Below are 16,754 nucleotides of genomic sequence, written 5' to 3'. Positions count from 1 at the left end.
CCGCCACCATCCGGTGGGTTCAATTAAATTCACCCATTAACTCTGTTTCTCGCTTCGCAGGTGCTGCCTAAGCTGCAGAACATTTCCCACATTTTCTATCTTTATTTTGACTAAAACCCGAGTCTGGTCCTGAACAGACCGAGGTGTAACTGTCCCTGTCAGGGCTTTTATGGAGAGGAGGTAAAGTATTCACTTGATGAATGCAGTGCAATCCGTGAGGTTAAATATAAGACAGATGCATTACATTGAATAAAGATTGGGGTAAGTGGCAGTGGTGGATGGATAAATAGGGAGGTGATGAACTGATGTTTGGCAAGATCAGGAAGCATGGTGACACAGTGGTTAGCACTGCTGCCTCACAGCACCCGAGACCAGGGTTAAATTCCAGCCTTGGACTGTCTGTGCTGAGTTTGCATACTCTCCCCGTGTCTGCGTGGGTTTTCTCCATGTGCTCCGGTTTCCTCCTACAGTCCAAAGATGTGTAGGTTAGGTGGTTTGGCTACGCTAAATTGTCCCTTAGAGTCCAAAGGGTATGTGGGATTGCGGGATTATGGTCTTACAGGGATAGGGTGGGGAAGTGAGGTTAGGTAGGGTGCTCTTTCAGAGGGTCGGTATAGACCTGATGGCCAAAAACCTCCTTCTGAATTGTAGGGATTCTATGAAGACAACCTGTAAAGTTTGAGAGCTTTACCCAGCAGATATAGTGGAACCACCAATTACACTCATTTTCCTGACTTTATAGGACATGAAACCACTTTCTACACTGCATACACCACCAGGGTACAACAGCTCAGTTGCTCCTTTCCTCAACTATGTCCAACTATGCCTTCTTGGTGATAACAGACAGTGTCTTTCTCCCATTTCTGGGTAAAGTTATGACCCTGCAGTAAATCCAGTGATGCACTATTGAATCTGGTGTTCCTTAGCTCAATGTGCATTATCCATTATGAGCACCTCCAATCTCCAATTTCCACTGTGCCTTAAAAAGCAATTGCGATTGCCAGTGTTGGAGATATATTTGAACCAACTTGGTCAGAGGTACAGGCAGTTACAAAACACTAGTCTTCAGAATTACAGCACGGATTTGTCAGAGCCCATAGCCTTTGATGAATCCACTGCCAGCTGTTCCTTGATGTCACATGGAATGAATCAACTTGTGTGAAGAATGGCCTCTGAAATGGTGGAGGCATCAGGAGGAGGCCATAAAAATTCACTTCTGAAGTGGGAAGACTTCAGTTTTAAAAGGCCATTTCAGTGTTTTAGGTCTGTTAATTTAGTTGTGCACAGCCTAGTTACACAGATCCAAATTAATCCCTTCAAAGCTGTTTCAGATTCAAGAGACTTAGAGATCAATCAAAGGTAACGACAACTGAATTGTCAAATAATACCAAAGTTTATTGAAAATAAAGGAAAAAGGCAAATGTATACTTATCAATCTGTAAAATTGACTTTTACAATTCCAATGCCTGGCCTCCAAACTGAATTGTGAACCGCTAAGTTCCTACTCAAAGGCCTCAATAATGAATCTCATCAATCCTGCCCAGGAAACATTCCAATACGAATCCTGATAAACAGTCACATTTAGTAGCCAATTCTGTCTCTCGCTCCAAAACCCTCCAACTGCTTCCCTTCAATATGCATCACTTCATCTCACATTAAGTCTGTTGTAATTAACTGGCTGGTTGTTTATGATATTAGATCAATTTAATTGGATTTGTATATTTGTGAAAATGTCTCAGGGAATTTACAGTAAGATGGCAGGGTCTTATTTTTGCACAATCTTCCATTCATGCCCCACATAGCTAAGGCAAGCCATCAAGGTTGAAATACTGGAATGTTCCTGTCCCTTCCAGAGAATAGCAACACTTGTGAAAGGGGGCCTACACTAAATTTAAAACATCTTAACACACCACTCAGCCTTATTAATTGAATTAAATCACTTTTTCTTTAATTACATATTGAGTTTCACTACTTAGAAATTGTCCATTGCTGACTGGTTGTTATCTATAGTGTTAGGATACCGGACCAGACCCCAATTTATATTAGGAAACTGGATGAGAAACCCCAACAAGTTTGCAATTTGTAAACTGTGAGGAAAGGATACTTCACCCCCAGGAGGAATTTCACTGACAAATAAGGATCTTTTATATTAAAACAAATGTTATTCTTAACACAGGACCAACTACATTAGCATCACAGAAAATAGTTTAGAATTAACTGTTAAACTATTCTGAACAATAAAAGGAAACACTTTAATTACTAACTTATACCTTCTCTATCTCCAATTAAGCAAAACCCATTACAGGTTAAAAGCCACTTTTAAATAAATTTAGTTAACAGTCACAAAATCTAAACACAATCCCTTTAATTATCTAAACTCAAGGGAACTTTCTTTATATAAACTAAAGTCAATTAGCTCTATACAGGTAAAGACTTAAATGGTTATAATCAATGATTAGATTAATTTTATGACATCTTAATTGCATCTTTTGCAGACATACCACATGCCTGTATATAAAACCAGAATATTTATTTTCAGATTACAGCAACGGATATATGTACCTTAACCCAGGCTTTTAATAACATTACTGCAACAGATATATATAATACAATTTGTATTTTGAAAATCCTACATTCATCACAAGAGCAATAATGCCGAATAACAAATTCAGTGTATCAATGAGATAATGAGATTGTATAGCTATATGAATCACACAACATAGCTTCTTTGGCCACATGTTAATACAAAATGGTGCTCCACCTAGTTTATCACAATGAGCATAATATGAATGTAATATAGAAAACTCCCTGCAATTTGTCAAGTTAAGTTGAATTAAACTCGTACGGCCTAAAATCTACTGCCGAGCACAGCTGACAGACTGCAATGTTTTGATTTAAATTATTAATTGTTGGTCACTTAACTCTGTTTATACCAAGCTGCTTCCACTATTAAGCACGGAAGTAGTCATATGCTGTAGCTTTTAGCACAGTGGCCGCGCCACTCAGCACAGTGGAAGGGTTGCCTCAACCTGAAGACGGGTCTTTGTGTCCACAAAGACTGTACGGTGATTACTCCTACCAATACTGGCATGACCAGGTCCATCTGTACCAGGTAAATTGGTAGGCACAAGGTTCAGTTGGTTAAAAAGCTGACCTACCACAGTTTTTCTCCACCATTAAAAACTAGCCAGCAGATTCAGGACATTAATGAACACGCAGTATGTTTTATATTCCATCATATTTATGTGAATAACATTGATTATTTGTAAACAATATTAAGTCAGGAAACATGTTTGAATTTAGGAACTTAAAACCAAAACCAAAGTAACAGTTCTTGAAATGCAACTAAGATCCAAAAGAATTATTTTTCAAAAAGGTAAATATACATATATAGTAACTTTTTCATTGACATCTTACTATCTGTTTGATTAGATTCATGACATATTCCAACTCCAATTCTCTTCCCACACCTAGTGGTGCATTAAGGCAGACTTCTGTCTGTTTCCATAGCTATTTATTCCTGAACAGGTCTCTTAGTCTGTTGCCAGAGGCTTAGGGCTTGAGGGGCAACACTCCACATCAAGCGTGGCTAACCAGGAGTCTTGCCCACTCTTACCACCTTCTATTGCCAAGTTTGGAAGGATCTGCAGATTGGGATCTGCAAGTTGGCCGCATTAGGAACGCACCTCCCGTGGCCACCAACTCCTGAGTCCGCAGCTTCTATCTCAGGGGCATCGACGCTACCCAGTATATTACAAGACCTCTTCATCATTACACGTGCATGGTGCAATCACAGCTTATCCAATGAACAATCTTCATTCTCATCATTCAGGACAAGAACAAATGCAGAAAATGGCCAAATTCTACAATTTTATAACAACCCAAATCATCAGCACAATTCCGGGCTGGATTTCTCTCTTGCTGGGAGGGGTACTGGTGTGGCAAGACTTCCACACACCACTTTGATCCTACTGTGACCCCAATCTATTTTCATAACTAGGATCTCATCAAGCATCCAGGTTTGCCTTCTGGTGGGGACCCCCTGACTAAGGGGAAGCCGACTGTTCGTGTAAAAGAAGAAACCTATGGTGAATTTATTGGGCCGTTTAAAGGAGGCAAAAGAGGCTTGACTACCCAGGAGAAATTTACATATCTAAGGTCTTTAACTGCATTGATGTCCAGAAAGGCCAAAGCAAAATTGAAAGGATGAACGTAATAGATGTATAATTTCCCTTCAAATGGATGTTTAAGGGCCTTCTGCCTCTGCAGGGAGTAAATGCACCAGTCTCTTCACAATCCCAGGCATAGCAATGATAGGGGGTGAAGTTCAGGAAAATAGGTTGGCTTACAAGGCCCAACTCCTCTGATGTAAATTACATTCAAAGAGCAAGAACAGGGTCTGGGGCAAAGAAATTGCAGTCAGGGCAGGAACTGCTTGGCCACATTACCAATTTGACCCTGATTTCCACAGTCACACCATTGGCTTTAGGTGGAGTGGCAAAGAAAAATCTAGCCCGGTTTGAATGCTGGAGATAGCCTGAACAAAACAAACTTGTAACTTAATATAATTGAATGTTTCTTTTTATAAAAATATTTTTCTGGTAATGCTTTCTTTTGCAAAAATCTCTGCTTTTTTTTTAGGTCTTTCCTAACATTCACCCGTTATATCAAAATATTTACAACCAGTTTTCAAATGAAATGAGAATAGGAAGAGAATTAGTCTGAACCCAAAAGTTGTATAAAATATATTAATTGTCCTTCTTCAGTCAGGAGCTTTAAAATTTTAAAATATTCATAATTTGCCTATTCTTATCTAAATGCACAATACTGTGTCAAAATTTTGATATATTAATGAGTATTGTTGAGATCAGTTTTCATAAATGAAAATGAAAGAGCAGTACATTCATAAATGTGGGCTTAATTTGTAATGGGTGTGTGTGGCACGATAGCACAGTGGTTAACACTGTTGTTTCACAGCCAGGGACCCAGATTCCCACCTTGGCTCGCTGTCTGTGTGGAGTCTGCATGTTTTCCCAATGTCAGCGTGGGTTTCCTCCAGGTGCTCCGGTTTCCTCCCACAAGTCTCAAAAGACGTGCTGGTTAGGTGAATTGAACATTCTGAATTCTCCCTCAGTGTACCCGAAGAGGCACTGGAGTTTGGTGACTAGGGGGTTTTCACAGTAACTTCATTGCAGTGTTATTGTAAGCCTATTTGTGGCATTAATAAAGATAATTTTTATTAAAAGTCTGAAGTAAACATTGGTTGCAAAGTTTCTCCAGAGTTTCCTTGAATCTTCCATCAAAAGCAGGTTAGACAGTGAAGAAAACTGGAAGATATTCAAACCCTAGTTATTCCATTCAAGTATAGTATGTATCGTAATTTAGTTTCTACTCATTTAGATGTCAGGAGAATGATTTTTTTTTTATCAGTTTAAAACACGCAACATTGAATGTCTGCTCATTTTTTCACTTAAAACGTTTCAGCCTGTAGTATTAAATTAGTTACAATGGAATTAGATTATGAATTAGCCAAATATAACGTTTTCGGAAAATCGATGTATCCACTTGAAAAATATTTCAATCATAATGTAATCAAAGATAACATGGGTAATTTGTAAATAACTGCCATCCACGTTCAGGGTTTCTTTCTGTTGCCTTTGAGCTTACAGTGGATTCTGCTTCTGACAGATTCTTGCTAGGGTTGCAAACCTTGGCCCCACGTCATTCAAGTAGTCAAAGGTAGTGCTATCTTCAACTATGCTGATGGCATCAAGAGATGGCACACGCATCTCATCTTCTTCATAGATATATACACGCGGCTCATCGTTAACTTGGACATCATTTGCGCTCAGTTCCTGAAAAAGATAAGTTGAAGTAAAATGTAAGTAATAATGATAAACATAGATGGTATACAGTAATCACTGATCTGGTGACATGAAGTGAAAGTGAGGGGTTTCCCCTCTTTAGCATTCTTGTGGGCCAATTTGTAATCAAGGGTGGCACTGCTGCCTCACTGCGTCAGGGATCTGGGTTCGATTGCACCTCGGGTGACAGTGTGGAGTTTGCACTTTCTCCCAGTGTCTGCGTGGGTTTCCTCCAGGTGCTCCGATTTCCTCCCACAGTCCAAAGATGTGCCGTTTGGGTGGAATGGCCATGCTAAATTGCACCTTCGTGTGGTTACTGGGTTACGGGGATCGGGTGGGGGCGTGGGCCTAGGTAGGGCACACTTTCAGTGGGTCAGTGCAGACTTGATGGGCTGAATAGCCTCCTTCTGCACTATAGTGATTCTATGAGTTATTCTATTCTATTCTGTTCTATAAATACTGGCGGTGCTGCAGTCGAAATCCCAAAAGGTGACAAGAAACCTTAGGTAGGCAAGTGTAACAACGTTTAGAATCCAGGCTCCCACTCAAGGCCTTTAGCCTGGCTTTAAAGTGAACTCCCCACCAAATTTCTATTGTGGGAATGCAAGCCTTTTCCCCCATTTCCTAGGGGTCTATTGGCACAATTTATAGGTTGTGAATGAGGAAATACGAGAGAAATCTACTCGGGATCTGAACCTCCGCATCTGCCATAGCTATTTGAATGTTTTACGGGGGGAAATTGCAGCCAGTGATGGGCAGAAGCAGGCAAAGAAACATCCTGGTTGGTGAGGTAAAGCGAGGGAGAAGGCTCACTCTTCAAATCCCCCCTCATTCTCTGCAGCAATGCTGCCCAGTTTCTTTCAGAATCCTGGAGGAGAATTCTCTCAATGTGTGCAAGAAACAGTTTCATCTACATTAATATACTTACATCAACACCTTACAATAGATCTTGGAAGCTAAATATGCTGAGTTGTTTATCATAGAATTTACAGTGCAGAAGGAGGCCATTCGGCCCATCGAGTCTGCAGCAACCCTTGGAAAGAGCATCCGACTTAAGCCCACGACTCCACCCTATCCCTGTAACCCAGCAACCCAACCTAACCTTTTTGGACACCTAGGGCAATTTATCATGGCCAATCCACCTAACATGCACATCTTTGGACTGATGAAGGAAACCGGAGCACCTGGAGGAAACCCACACAGACAAGAAGATAAAGTGCAAACTCCATACAGACAGTCAGCCGAGGTTGAAATCGAATCCAGGTTCCTGGGGCTGTGAGGCAGCAGTGCTAACCACTGTGCCACCGTACCCAAGCCTTGACGAATGACATACAAAGTGGTCAGGATTATTCGTCGTGAGACGGCGAAATCAGGAAAGGTGATTAGGCGGAGAAACGGTCGTGTGGCCAAAATTGTGGCCGGCACTGGACGCCCGCCAGAATGCCATGCTCCGGTGCTCAACAACAGCATCAATGCGTTCTACTCCACACGTTCAGTAAACACCGTTCACATATCATTAGTGAGCCTGTCCCAGTATTCTCTGGGGCCTCGGCGATGCCCCACCTCCACCAGGAGGAATTACTGGCAGTGAGTTACACTTGTGGGTTTCAAAAATTGGAAAACAGGCGCCGCGGTTGTTGTGGGGGAGAGAGGGAATATGGAAAGTGTCCTACATCGCCATAGTTTCATGAGAGTTATGCCGCTAGCTGGGGGGCTCTGTCAAGGCTGGGGGGAGTAGTGGTGGCAGCCAGGAAGTAGGCTGTGGGGTCGGAGTGGACAGGTACGGTGCACCATTGCCGCAGCCTGAAAAGTAGCCACGCGGCTGTACATGCCGCTGACTGCCCACTGTGAACTCAGTGCCATTGGCCGTATGGGTGCCCCATAGACCACCCCCCTAGTTACCCTCTGGCCACAGCCAACCACCAACGAGATGAGCGTGCTCCAGCGTAACCAGTGCCATCTTTATTGGTTGGGATGAGTGTGTGTGGAGAGTGGAATGCTCATATGCAGCTGCAGCTTGTCAGCCTCTCAAGTGCCAATCCCGACCCTAGCGAATCTGACAGTTTTTTATCGGAATCTCTTGGGCTGGATTCTCCGCCGTTCCATTTGCCGGCAGCCTGGGGGTTTCCCGATGGCGTGGGGCTGCCCCACAATGGGAAACCCCATTGACCAGCCGCCAAAACGTAGCATCCCACCGGCGTGCTGAACCAGAAATCTGGCGCGGTGGGATGGAGAGTCTACCCCTCATGTTTCATGCGGCCCCAGTACTAGTCCATTAAAATTGATGAATCGCACTGGGACGGGAGCCAATTTTGCTGTCGTATAAATCCGCCGATTCGGTCCCAACGGGATTTTCCATTTCTCGTTGCCGATATCATAATCGGCGATCGGGTGGAGAATCCCTTCTGATGCCCAAATCGGGGGCAGCGCTGGTTTGACTCTGGTTTTCTATTCTCCGCTCCCTCCAAAATGGCACCATCGCGTTGCGCGCCACATGCCATTGGAACGCCATTGGTACGTCACCTGAAGACTCTCCCTCGATGCTCCACCCCCCGATGGGCCGAGTTCTCAACCACGCAGCTGATGTGTGGTCTCAGTGGTCGGGAACACAACATGGAGGCACTGTGTCCAGCGCAGTCACAGTCGGCCGGGAGCCGTGCTGCTGGCCAGACTGGTGAGGGGTGGCCGGGGGGGGGGGGGGGGGGGGGGGGGGCAGTATTTGGAGGTCGGGTCCGCGCATGGCTGCTGCAGGTCGTCGCCATGCATATGCTTGGGCACAGACCCTGCCATTCCCCGGCCGTTTTTGGCATTGGTGCAGGGAGTTTTACCCGGCGTGGTTGCTAGCCCCTCACCAGTCTCAGGATCAGTGAGGGTTTGACTTCAATTTTGGCAACGTAAAACACCACAGTTTCCATGCCGGCGTCGGCACTTAGCCGCAATATCGGAGACTCCAGCCCCATATCTCTGAAATAGAGAATCCCGCCCACTGTCTTTGGGGTATTTAAATGAGTGATCTCTTGCTATACCTTGTCAGATCAACTTAATTCCTTAGATCTTGTGGACAAGACCGAGAGAGTTCAGGAATGCAGCTTGAGATTATCTCAGATGTAAGCAAAGGTTATTTGAAGGGCACAGGCTGAGGTTAATTCTGGTCTTGAGGACTTGGAAAGTCACTGAGTGCTGATTATGGAAAAAATTGACATATTGTCAATGGTTTTGTCTTGCGTGCAAGACAAACTCTTTATTCTGTAGGAACAAGTGACCATTTAAATGCTGATTTGGCACTTCCAGAATGGATTGTGCAAAATAGGTTGCACCCAGAAATTGATCCCCCAAACTCCTATTTTCTGCCCAAAATCTATAGTGGAGACTAATGTATACAACAGCTCAATGTATGTAAGGTACCAGCCATATATAATGAAAATCGATTTTCCAATGTGTTAAAGCGTATCGCAGATGACTTGCTGCAGTGAAAGTTGTGAGAAAACATTTAAGACTCATCAGAAGATGATGAAGTTTTTTCCTGGTGGAGTGCACTTTCCATCAAAGATATTAGATCAGATCCGTACAAATCTCAAAGATTTCTAGGTAGAACTTCCATGAAATTCTCAATCTCCTGCTCTAACTTTGATGGAAACAAACCCCAACGCAACAGCATGAATGTAATTTATTTAGTTTATGCTCATTACACAATAATCTAAGACTAGGAATCATTACCGGTGTTCTGTTGAATCTTTTCTGTTATTTGTTTAACATACGGTGAGCTCAGAAAAAGTAACTCGTGTTATCTTAATCATGCTTTCTAAAATATTGGTCATATATGCATAAATTTATGAAGTCTACTTGCAAACTGTAGTCACAGCTGTGGCAAGAGATTTCTATAAAGACATACTCAATGACTGCAAGAAGATCTTTTCTTGATTCGCCTTATTTGATGATATACTCTCAAATTTGGGACTAATATGTGTGATGTTCTCTGTTGTGTCTATCAGGATGTCTTGAGTATGTAGTGTTGAACAAAGAACATCAAGCTAATTAAATGAACAAAGCTGACGTATTTACACTACTTAAATAAGATTCGAACAAGTTCCACGGTAAGAGGTTATTTAATTAAACTATACGATATCTCCAACTACAGATCTTTCAACTATGCAACTAATCTCTCTCACGCCCAAACACCTTCTCCCAGAATCCCAGGGGTCACATGATATTTATATGACTGCTTCTTAGCTCCATCAGATGGTGAGAAGTATAGGGTGGGATTCTCCTACACGGAGGAATCCCTGGGAGGGCGACCTGAATCCTGCCCTGTTGCTCCGACGCCAGCTGCTGTATTCTCTGGCACCGGTTTTCCAGTGGGGATCACACTGCGCCGGTCGGGGGCCATTGGCAGCGCTCCCCACCGGCAATTCTCCGGGCCCCAATTGGCCGAGCGGTCGTCCGTTTTCGGCCAGTCCCGCCGGCATGAAATTGAAATAGTCCCACACGACAGGACCTGGCTGGTAGGCCGGCTGGTGCAGTCCTGGGGGGGGGGGGATCTGGCCCTGGGGGGGGCCTCCACGGTGGCCCGGCCCGCAATCGGGGCCCACCGATCTGCGGGTGGGCCTGTGCCATGGGGGTCTCCTTCCTTCCGCGGCAGCCTCTGTAGGGCTCCACCATGGCCGGTGCGGAGAAGACGCCCCCTGCACATGCGCAAGAATACACCGGCCGGTCTGCGCATGTGGAGAACCACGCCGGCTATTCTGCACATGTGCTAACTCGCGTCAGCCCTATGGCACCGGTTGGCACGGTGCCAACCCCTCCGCCACCAGCCTAGCCCCTGGAAGTGCGGAGGATACTGCAACTTCCGGTTGGCCCGACGCCGGAGTGGTTCGCACCGTTCTTGGCACCGGCATCGGACCAATTCGCCGATTCAATTAAGTTACTGGGAAAAGCCCCTAGTCACCACATTCCGGTGCCTGTTCGGGATGCTGGTACGGGAATTGAACAGTGCTGCTGGATTGCCTTGGTCTGCTTTAAAAGCCAGCGATTTAGCCCAGTGTGCTAAACCAGCCCAGTAATTGTTAACCCTTTGTTTTCTTTGCAATATGCATACTGTTACAATATATCCCAACTTGAACAAGGAACTTCCTCAGATCTCTGTTGCCATAGCATCATCAGAAGTGTGATGCTTACGCACCTCGGCTGGGTTTCCATTATACCTTGGACAAAAGTTATAGCAGTGGAGTGAAAATAGTTCTGAGGAATTTTCCAGCTTACGGTGATTCAGACAGCATTTCTAAGTTTATTTATCTGCTTACGCTGTCACTGGCAAACGCTGCTGTACTCCTTTTACCAGTGATAACATCTCTGCTAGTTAAGAACAGCTCAAACGCCTGGGGCGGGATTCTCCGACCCCCCGCCGGGCCGGAGAATCGCCCAGGGCCAGCGTCAATACCGCCCCCATCATGTCCCGAATTCTCCGCCCGCAGGGATTCAGCTGGGGCGGGAATCACAGTGCGGCGGTCGGCGGGCCCCCCGCGGCGATTCTCCGGCCCACAATGGGCTGACGTCCCGCCGCTGTCAACCCTCTCCCGCCAGCGTGGATTAAACCACCTACCTTACCAGCGGGAGCAGGCGGGCGCCGGGGTACTGGGGGGTGGGGGGGGTGGGCGCGGTGGATCTGACCCCGGGGGGTCAATATCCCCCAGGGTGGCCTGGCCCACGATTGGGGCCCACCGATCGGCGGGCGGGCCTGTGCCGTGGGGGCACTCTTTTTCTTCCGCCTTAGCCATGGTCTTCACCATGGTGGACGCGGAAGAGACCCCCTCCCCTGCGCATGCGCCAGGATGACATCAGCAGCCGCTGATGCTCTGGTGCATGCGTGGACTTACGCTGGCCGGCGAAGTCCTTTCGGCCCCGGCTGGCGTGGCGCCAAAGGCCGTTCACGCCAGCCGGCGGAGCGGGAACCACTCCGGCACGGGCCTTGCCCCTCAATGTGAGGGTTTGGCCCCTAAAGGTGCAGAGACTTCCACACCTTTGGGCGGCCCAACGTCGGAGTGGTTCACGCTACTCCAACATGCCAGGACCCCCCGCCCCGCCGGATAGTGGAGAATCCCTGCCCTGATACCTGTTGTAGCTCTTATACTGGGAGGGATATACACAGTCAGAACTTCTAATCACTTATCATGAGGAAAAAATCACTCTGGTAACTGACATTTAATGTTGATGTATTTCATTTCAATTTGAGCTCACCAAATAGCGCCTGTTAGCCCAAACTTGTGCATCACGTCCTTGTAACATGTTGATTGGTCTCAATATGCCACCTCCATAATGCCAACTGCCCTATAGTGGAAAGAGAAATTAAATAATCCTAAATGGATGCAGTTGAACAAAAAACTGAAAGCAATCAGATTAAACAAAGGACTGCATTTACAGTATACACATCTTGGCAAACCTTTTGAGGGCAGTTTATCATAGAATCCCTACAGTACAGAAAGAGTCCATTTGGCCCATCAAGTCTGCACCAACCCTTCAAAAGAGCACCATACCTAAGCCCAATCAACCGCCCTTTTCCCGTAACTCCAAGTAACCTTTTGGACACTAAGGGGCAATTCAGCATGTCCAATCCACCTAACCTGCACATCTTTGGAAAGTTAGAGGAAACTGGAGAACCTGGAGGAAGGAAGTCCATGCAGACACAGAGAGAAAGTGCAAATTCCACACAGACCGTCACCCATGGTAAGAATCGAACCTGGGTTCCTGGCGCTGTGAGGCTGCTGTGCTAATCACTGTGCCATCCTCAGTTTATTCCCCCAGTGCAAATGTTTGCTAATATCTTTGTTTTCTGATTTCTTACATAATAAAAGTGATTATACTTCAAAAGTCACAAAGCTATAAAGCACTTAGTGACATCCGGTACTCATGAAAGGCACTATATTAACGCACATATACTTCCTTCCTTTTTGATGTGATTATATCTGTTTTAATTGGCAAAGTGCAAGGAGAAGGAAGGAAAGTAAGACTTGCACTTATTATTGCCCCTAATGATCTCAGGATGTTCTTTTGTACTTCACAGCCAGTTAAGTACATATTTCTAAGTGTAATTGCTGTTGCAATGTCAAGGAATATGGCCCACAATGTTTTATGGGGTGGACAAAGATTAAGCAGCACACGAGGGTACTGATTTACTGCTGTACCAATGTTAGTTCCCTTTTTAGGAGCTCTCGTTGGAAACAGGGCTCCTCCTAAAAAATACAAATACGGATCAAGTGGCACAGTTAAGATACGCTTTCATTTTTGAATCTGCCCATGTGTATCACCAGTTTGTACATCCACTCATCCAACTGGTAGAATTCAATTAGTGGCCATTTCCAATGATGATTAAAGCAATCCTCAGTTTCTGTCAGAAGGCAATAGTTGGATGGAGCTTTTGAAAATGATGGTTAGCTGATCAGTATAATGTATTTGAAGGTTCTGCACAGAGGTATCCTGCTCCGATAATTGCATTCCTGAAGTTAAATAAACCAATCCCCTAAGAAGCTAATGGAAGCCCTTCAAAAGTTACTGTACCAACAAATTTCATGCTTCCAGATTGACAAGCTATCTAGTATGTAGGACAATTCCTGCAAGCAACTGGTCAATAACATTATAAGGAGGGCCAAAGACCAAAATCAATTGGGTGTCACGCTGAGTCCTTTGGTAGGACTCTGTCCACCACCCACCTAACTAACATTCAATATGAATATTAACATCTCGGATATTGAATCTCGGAATATGAATATTAACATCTCAGAACAGAATTCTTCATTTGAGAGACTAAGAGTTGACGCCGGAACTGAATCGCGAGTGTTCTACGTTGTCAAAAGTGGTGCCTATCATAATATCCACTCATGTATATAATGAGATGCAGACAGGCAGTGATTGACACATAGGATGACCAATGAACACACAACACAGAGCAACCAATCACCAGACAAGACATCACCACTATAAAGCTCACAGGGCATTAAGACTCCCGCTCTCTTCGGGACCCAGACACTGAGACAGTCAGAGTGCACAGGTCAGTGGACATTATTGCCATGTAATAGCTAGTAAGTCTGGTCGAACCAGTAAGAGGTCATCAGTAGGATTAGTAAAGTGTCAACCCACAGCTGAACATGTACAGTCGTTCATAGTTTAAATGAAACCGTGTTGGATCATCTCCTGTGTTCGACGTTTGTTTCTAGCTTCCCTGCATCCAGTTGCAGTCAACGTCAAACCAACCCGCCTAACACATCAGTGCCGGTTCCAAGCAATTCAGAACCAGTTATTGGGCTGGCTCTGGCACCACATAGAACTAGTGCAATTTCATTGCAGGACGGTGTCTGATTCGCTGGGGTTGAGTCCGGCACTCGAGAGCATGACAAACTGCAGCCGCATATGAGCACTCCACTCGCCAAACTCCCGCCTCATTTCAGCCATCAAGGTGACACCCCGAAGAGCGGCACCCCATTTTGCCGATGCAGAGCCTGAGACCCTGCTGGATGCCGTGGAGGAGAGACGGGGCAACTTCCACCCCCAGGTGGAAGGTGGCTGCCACCCGTAGACTTCAACCGGGCCAGAGCGCAGGTGGCAGAGGCCATAAACGCCATGGACCCTACCACCAGGACCAGCCAGCAGTGTCGCAACAAGCTGCACAACCTCCTCAGGACGAGTAACCATTCCATGCCCTTGGCACCAAACCTGTCCCAAATTCCCACACCCATAGCCCCACCCCACTCCACACGGTCCCCCCCCAGGAAGAATGGTAGGCAGTGCTGAGGGCAGGCAGGCAACCCTCAGTCTAGCCAAGGTGGGTCACTACCACCTCCCCTGTCCCACCCAGCTATAACCCCCCCCCCCACTCAGAGGGCGATCAAACCCCACCAGCAGGCTACTGACACCACAACCCGCACCACATGCCAGCAACTATACTGCCTGCCATAGCTAGGTGCCCTGCACAGGCCACCAGCTGGGAACCCTCTGTGCTGCCAGCATCCAAGTGTCTCACACTGTGCATTATCTATCCCCCATGAGATGGCGGCCTACAACTGCAGAGAGAGAGAGCAGACCTAAGGGGGCTTGCAGGAGATGCAGCCCCTCACCGCTGCAGGGCGGAGGCGCTTGGACCTGGTTGGTGGGGCTGGAGAGCGGACAGTCGCTGAGGCAGAAGTCAGCATCGGGGAGGCAAATGAGTCCCTCATGGATTGCGATGTCCCCATGACATGCGACTCCCCCCCCATTCTGACACCCACCCCCCACCACCACTCCCCCACTGCTTCCTCACTCCCGCACCACCCCCTCCCACCCCCACCACCAGCCACCCCCCCCCCCCCCCCCCCCCCAGTGGCGTGCAGGGGGGGGGCCGACGGTGCGCTGGCCCCGGGCATCGATTGGATGGGGGCAGCAGCGTGAAGAGAACGGAGCACCTACCGCGGTCGGCCAGAGCGCGCCTGCGCACCGCGGGTGGCCAGAGCGCGCCTGCGCACCGCGGGCGGCCAGAGCGCGCCTGCGCACTGCGGTCGGCCAGAGCGCGCATACGCACCGCGGTCGGCCAGAGCGCGCCTGCGCACCGCGGTCGGCCGGAGCGCGCCTGCGCACCGCGGTCGGCCGGAGTGCGCCTGCGCCTGCGCCGGAGTGAACAAAAAGGGCGCGAATTCTTCTCCCGAATCGATGGCAATCAATGCCACCATGGGTGAGTTTTATTTATTCTTTATCTTTATCTTTTGATCCATTTTTAAACTCTTCTCTGCACCCTCTCTATAGTTGTCAACTTTACTAAACTGTCGTGCCCAGAATTTGACATTTGGGCCAGGGGCACCCATTTGGGACAGAACCAGTATTTTATGAAGATTCATCATGGCCTCTTAACTTTTGCCCTCTTACCCTTTATACTTAAAGCCCAGGGTCCTATAAATGGGAGATTCTCAGAGACAGGGGCAGCACGGTAGCATGGTGGTTAGCATAAATGCTTCACAGCTCCAGGGTCCCAGGTTCGGTTCCCGGCTGGGTCACTGTCTGTGCGGAGTCTGCACGTCCTCCCCGTGTGTGCGTGGGTTTCCTCCGGGTGCTCCGGTTTCCTCCCACAGTCCAAAGATGTGCGGGTTAGGTGGATTGGCCATGCTAAATTGCCCGTAGTGTCCTAAAAAAGTAAGGTTGGGGGGGGGGGGTTGTTGGGTTACGGGTATAGGGTGGATACGTGGGTTTGAGTAGGGTGATCATTGCTCGGCACAACATCGAGGGCTGAAGGGCCTGTTCTGTGCTGTACTGGTCTATGTTCTATGTTCTACTTGACTGCAAGCTGCTGGAGCTCGGATCTTGAACAGAGCTTTATATCTGGATTTGGAGACCCTTTATGCACTGGCATAGTGCACAAACAGGCCCCACATGAGCAGGGTTTTGTGAAGAAGAAGTGATCTGGAAATGTGTCGACTGTGAAAATTATATTTGTGGAAATTGGGTGAAGTAATGCCGATGTTTGATGAGACTTGGTGCTAAAGCTTTCGAGAAATGAAGATGGAATTTGAAGATGATTTGAAGAAGTTCAACGTTTTGAAGGATATTGTGGCTGAAATGAATGCGATACGTGCTGAATGGGCTGATTGAGAAATGTGTGAGAGATGTCTTTGTATCTGCTATGTGTAATTTATCGGTCATATTATTGCAATTATCCTGTTAATTCATGTTTAATTTACGTTGATTTTGGTGTGATTGCTAATATAAAAGTGAAGTCTTGTATATTGGTCTTAGTTGGGTTGTTTGTAGTTTGTTTCCACAAGGGTCATAACAGTATTTCCATGATGTTGCTGCTCGTATCCTTCTCCATGGGGGTTGCAGAGGAGGGAGGCACAACTTTCGAGACATAACATCTCACCCATTGCTGCAAAGCAA

At 46.6% G+C, this 16,754-nt stretch overlaps 1 protein-coding gene across 5 annotated transcripts in view; it reads right to left on the bottom strand.

Annotated features, from left to right (window-relative positions):
* Positions 1–1,370: 1,370 nt before the first annotated feature.
* The window catches only part of LOC119969491 (cadherin-like protein 26), a 111,887-nt gene continuing 96,503 nt past the window's right edge, over positions 1,371–16,754 (bottom strand). For all 5 annotated transcript variants that reach the window (XM_038803177.1, XM_038803174.1, XM_038803178.1 and 2 more), the window contains 2 exons: positions 12,099–12,188; positions 1,371–5,855 (listed from right to left, as the gene is read on the bottom strand). In XM_038803177.1, coding sequence (XP_038659105.1) covers positions 5,664–5,855; positions 12,099–12,188 — 282 coding nt within the window. In that variant the 3' untranslated portion in view covers positions 1,371–5,663. The remainder of the gene's footprint in view (positions 5,856–12,098; positions 12,189–16,754) is intronic.

Source organism: Scyliorhinus canicula, chromosome 7, assembly GCF_902713615.1.
Source record: "Scyliorhinus canicula chromosome 7, sScyCan1.1, whole genome shotgun sequence".
Classification (NCBI taxonomy): Eukaryota; Metazoa; Chordata; class Chondrichthyes; order Carcharhiniformes; family Scyliorhinidae; genus Scyliorhinus; species Scyliorhinus canicula.
This window is presented reverse-complemented; position numbering and strand designations above follow the sequence as displayed.